The sequence below is a fragment of the Gracilinanus agilis genome, chromosome 1 (assembly GCF_016433145.1).
Source record: "Gracilinanus agilis isolate LMUSP501 chromosome 1, AgileGrace, whole genome shotgun sequence".
NCBI lineage: Eukaryota > Metazoa > Chordata > Mammalia > Didelphimorphia > Didelphidae > Gracilinanus > Gracilinanus agilis.
The window spans coordinates 588,324,108-588,329,689 of NC_058130.1; the positions used below are offsets into that span (position 1 = coordinate 588,324,108).

The 5,582-nt window shown below is 37.0% G+C and overlaps 1 protein-coding gene across 1 annotated transcript in view; it reads left to right on the top strand.

Moving 5' to 3' along the window:
* The window catches only part of HSBP1L1 (heat shock factor binding protein 1 like 1), a 17,061-nt gene extending 11,479 nt beyond the window's left edge, over positions 1-5,582 (top strand). Inside the window, exons 2-4 of the mRNA XM_044667287.1 lie at positions 853-919; positions 2,371-2,465; positions 5,515-5,582. Of these exons, the coding sequence (XP_044523222.1) occupies positions 853-919; positions 2,371-2,465; positions 5,515-5,520 (168 nt within the window). The 3' untranslated portion in view covers positions 5,521-5,582. The remainder of the gene's footprint in view (positions 1-852; positions 920-2,370; positions 2,466-5,514) is intronic.

Here is a 5,582-nt window from a genome sequence, read left to right on the forward strand (position 1 = left end):
GTATCACCTCACACCTAGCAGATTGGCTAAAATGAAAGAAGGGGAAGAGTAATGAATGTTGGAGGGGATGTGGCAAAATCGGGACATTGATGCATTGCTGGTGGAGGTGTGAAATGATCCAACCATTCTGGCTGGCAATTTGGAACTATGTTCAAAGGGCTATAAAAGACTGCCTGCCCTTTGATCCAGCCATACCATTGCTGGGTTTGTACCCCAAACAGATCATAGATAAACAGACTTGTACGAAAATATTTATAGCTGTGCTTTTTGTGGTGGCAACAAACTGGAAAAGGAGGGTATGCCCTTCAATTGGGGAATGGCTGAACAAACTGTGGTATATGCGGGTGATGGAATACTATTGTGCTAAAAGGAATAATAAACTGGAGGAATTCCATGCAAATTGGAGAGACCTCCAGGAACTTATGCAGAATGAAAGGAGCAGAGCCAGAAGAACATTGTACACAGAGACTGATATACTGTGGTAAAATCAAATGTAATGGGCTCCTGCACCAGCAGCACTGCAATGACACAAGACAGTGCTGAGGGATTTATGGTAAAGATGCTACCCACACTCAGAGGAAGGACTGCAGGAGAGGAAACATATAAGATAAACAATTGCTTGAATGCATAGGCTGAGGCGGACATGAATGGGAAATAGACCCTGAACAAGGACACATGTTACAACCAGTGGAAATGTGCGTTGGCCATGGGTGGGGGGAGAGCGGGGGGGGGGGGGTGAAGGGGAAAGTAGGGGCATAAAGTATGTAAACAGATTAAAAATAAATATTAATGTCTAATTAAAAAAAAAAGAAATGTGCATTAAATATATTCAATGACTTATTTCTTTTCCAGGCAGAAAATTTATTACGGGAACTGCAGGTACACTTTCAAGCTCTGACTGAAACAATAACTCTCAAAAATATCCTTTTGTATTTTAAAAGAATGTACAGTCTGTCTCTGAAATTGCATGGTGAATAAGAAATGTTTTCATGATCAACATTCCTAGCCATTTTCTTTCTTTCCATATTCCTAGTATGCATATTTCTCATGGAAAGTATATTTTTGCATTTTGGTGGCACATCCTGAGGTATATTAACATTTGTTTGTAGGATGGAAGATTATTTCATATTTACAAGAGGAAGAGAGAGCCGTTATGTATTTTTCAAGGCTAAAATAAAAATTCACATTTATTTTCCTCAGTTGTCAAAGAAATGTGACTTTCTTATTGTGGAGACTCCTTCCACCAGCCATCTGAGACATAAGGAAGTTTAAATAGTTTTGTCCTTATTCACATAACTAGTATGTGTCTTTGAAAAGGGATTTGAATTCAGAAATTCTTAACTTTAGCCTATTTTCTATCCACTTTGCCCAGTTAGCTCCAAGTAGGCATTGTGGTACAGTAGAAAGAATGCTATATTTGGAGTCAGAGGACTTGAAATGAAATCTGGAAAAATCTTGAAGGGGCCTTTACGTCCATTCAATGAGCCTATGATCTCATGTTTACATAGTACTACAGAAAGAAAATCTCTAGTTCTATGTGATCTAATTCCCATTATTTGTACTAACAAGCATTAAACATTTTTCAACAATGAAAATATTTGTTTGCTTCAACACCTCCTTTTATAGCATTGTCTTGGAAATGGTCAAGTATAACAGGCTGTTTCCGGTCTGTGAAAAACAACACATTTGCCCAGGACAAATTTGACTTCACTTCAAAATCCATATTCTTTAGTATATCTGAAAAACATATCTGTACAATCATTTCTCACTAACTTATACTCCCAACTTTGGGAATCAGGTTTCATAGGAAAACACACCCTAAGGCATAATGAAATTAGCACTTAAATATCTTAAAATGAATGTATGTGTATGCATGCACATGTGTGTATAGAGACAAAGATTTTGTCCCACACAATTGGGGAGGACAATTTAATTAAAAAAGAATAAGTCCTCAGAATGTTTATAGTCACATATTAAAATATGGCATAGTTAATTCCTATTTCTTTGGATGTTATTCCTCATTCCATTCAACCAAACAAGTTAAATCCATTGGATTTCATCTTTAAAAGCTACAATATATCAGTTGGAGAAAAAGTTATGACTTTTTTCCTATCAATTAGACAGTGGAAGTAACTTAATTTGCTATGACTTGCTTTTCCTCTTAAATTACTTTTAAAATCTACAATTTAATGAAATTATCAGAATTTGTTATAAGTACTCATGAAAAAAGGATCTTTGAAGAGGGTTTTTTGGCCAACAGTTCAAAAGTGACATTAGATATGCAAACCAAAAGACTACCATAAGGTATCTAGTGTATTTTTTTCACTAATGAAATTAACCTGCACTATACAGTTCTCCTTAACTTTATACTGGAAGAAATGGGGAATCGGATTGATGACTTACAGAACAATGTAACTGATCTCATGGTACAAGCAGGGATCCATAATACCGACAAAGAACAAATGGTAACTAACATCTATTTTTTTTTAAAAAAATTTGTTTTCAAAGGCCATTATTTGTTTTCTTCTTTTTAAAAATGACAACATACTTGTTTACAGCCTGAGATTACTGCCTGCACACTAAAATAAAAATCTTGAAATCTACAATTATTTCAAGAGTTATGAAACTATAGACAAATTTCTTGTATTTTCTGATTTATCCTTCTAGTTATCAATTGTAACTGTCCTAAAGAACCCGAGTGCTTTTTTTCTGCTTAAGTAGAAGTTAATGTTTTCATACTTAATGCTCAGAGAAATCATGTTGGAATAGCTATTTAGGAAAATGGCTAGTTAAGAGAAATATATTCATATAACCTTTAAGAAAAACTTCAAAAATTAGTCCCATAATAGTTTCTGATGTATCTTATAGTGTTTCCATTATATGGTGATATAATACAAAGTATAGGTTTTTCTGCTAAATTTAAAAACCACTCTATTAGTAAAAATTGGTGTTTTTAATCTGAAGAAATCCCATAGGTTTCACATTTTCAACCTATGACAACATATTATGCTTTGAAAAATAATTTTTTCACATGTAACTTTAGAATGTACACTTGGAAACAGGAATGTTTCATTAAAAATTATAGTTGTGGGGCAACTGGGTAGCTCAGTGGATTGAGAGTCAGGCCTAGAGATGGGAGGTCCTAGGTTCAAATCCGGCCTCAGACACTTCCCAGCTGTGTGACCCTGGGCAAGTCACTTGACCCCCATTGCCCACCCTTACCACTCTTCCACCTATGAGATAATACACAGAAGTTAAGGGTTTAAAAAAATTATAGTTGTTACTGGCTTAGCTTGTGATATCTGGGGTCAATTGTCATAATTCAGGTAACAAAAATTTTCATGAGTTGCTGAATTGAAAAGGGTTCATTTTTCAATGTCTGAACTAGCTTTTCTTAGAAATAACTAGATTATAATCAATAATAATCAGTTAGGTAGAATGATCAGCCCTAGGTACAGGGAAAGAGATGCTGTAAAGTTTTAAAGAACTGTGGACTTCAAACTTGTCAAGTAGGAAGTTGAGTCATTTGCTACAAGAATATGAGTTCTAATTTGGGTTTGCAACAAGAAGCCTGAAATAGGTAGGTGCTTTTGAAAATGAGATAGGTAATAAGAGCATGACCAAGGAGCAGAAAATGAAGGCTCAGCTTTAGTTAGGTACCACAGATTTAAAGGGGGGTGGGGGGGTGAATCAGTTTAGTTTCTGGCAATGACAGTCTGGGCTAAAGGGAGAGTAAAAGTGGCAAATCTGGACATCTAGACTTAAATCTCAAAGAGTAAGGAATAAGCTAGTCAGGAATACTAGGTCAATGAGAAAAAGACATTCTAAGGTAAATATGTTGGATATGTTGATAAGAGCATGGGAGACTAAGGATAGGTTGAGGGCCTGGAGGGAAAAGTGGAGGGTGTTATATTGAATCTCTGGGAGATTGAAGTTCATTCAATGATTGACAGATAAGTCAGTTGGATAGAATGTTCCCAGGGAGGCATGGGACAGGCAGGAGGGGGCAGTTGAGAACCCTGAGAGAGAAGTTCTGGATCTTTGACCTGTGCTGAGGCTAGAGATCAGGGGATCCTGGTCTTGGAGTGAGAGGGTGCAAACATCCTGTCCTGTCCTTGATAAACCGTTATCAACCTGTACTTGACCACCACCTTGGTGTCTACTGTCCCTAGATATTAGGAGTTTCATTATCTAGTTATCTAGGTTTCTCAGGGCCTGGGAGGGATCCGGGAAGTGGGCAGGAGACGAAGAAGAGGGTGGAAAGGGTGGATATATCTCAACTGTTAAGGCTAAGATCTACAGAAGAAGAAGGTGAAGATTTCCCAGCAGTTTACCTACTCTGGTTTAGTCCTAGCCAGGATGAACCAGAGGAAAGCTAACATTATTTCTTCATTTGCCAGCAGTTGGGAGTTTCATTAATAGCAAATTAAAGTAGGTTCTCCTAAACCTCAGTCCTTTACCCTTATCCTTCTTATTAATATATAAAGTTTAAAGTATCTTCCTAAATCAGTTTCAAAGCTTGTTTTGGGAAGGGAGACAACGCAGTAAGAATATCGTCGTTATCCTAGCTGAAGAGCCCATATCAATATATCAATTAACCCCAGGTGGGTACAGAAGGGATAAACCTCTTTGACCTGAAGGATCCTGCCTGGGCAACTGTTATAAAGGAGAAGTGTCATCTTATTCCTCTCTGTACATCATTTCTACCTCCTCAAATAGACACAAGTGACCTCCCTTTAATATAACAAGGGTTACTGTGAATCAGTTGGGAATAAGAAGTGTAGCTCAGAGTAGTTCTGGTTTTTGGAGATGGTATAATTCCAAGAGATGTTGAGGTCTGATATGTGACCAAAGTTTAATGGAGGTTGTTGCAAATGAATAAGCTCAAGATAACTGTGAGATAGCTACTAAGTCATTGAAGAAGATGGGAGCTATCTCTAGATCAATAAATTACAGCAACAAAGATGGGGCAAGAATAGTGTAAACCAATTTCACCAATTCTTCATTCCTCCAAAGCACTTATTGTCTATTACCATGATGTATGAGAAGCTGCATGGAATAGTGGATAATGAGGTGGTCTCTGAACCAGGAAAACCTGGGTGTGAAACTTCAATTCTGATCTATACTGGCTGTATTGATCCTCAATGAGTCACTTTTCCTCTCTGTACATGGGGCTTCAAAGACCATAAAGGGAGAGAAAAGGGTGCAGACCTACATTGCCAAAGGGGGTTTCCTCACCTGGGATTTTACTATACCATAGAAACACGGGTGGAGCCTCTATCCCTCTTAGATTTATGTATGACTTATTCTCCATGATACTGGAGTATGCTGTATAAAAACAAGGAGTCTCAACTAACTGTGTATCTCTCCCATTATTGAGCACAGTAGGAGCTTAATACTTGTTGCAATGAATTGAACTAAATTATAGAAACCTGAAAATTAAATTTTAAACTATTTAATCCAACCATGCATGAAGAGATGTAAATGACATCTATTTAAACTTTTCCCATACAGACCTGAAGAAATTACTGCAATGCTAAAAGATACAAAGTACATTCTCTTTGGATAGATTCTTCTTCACA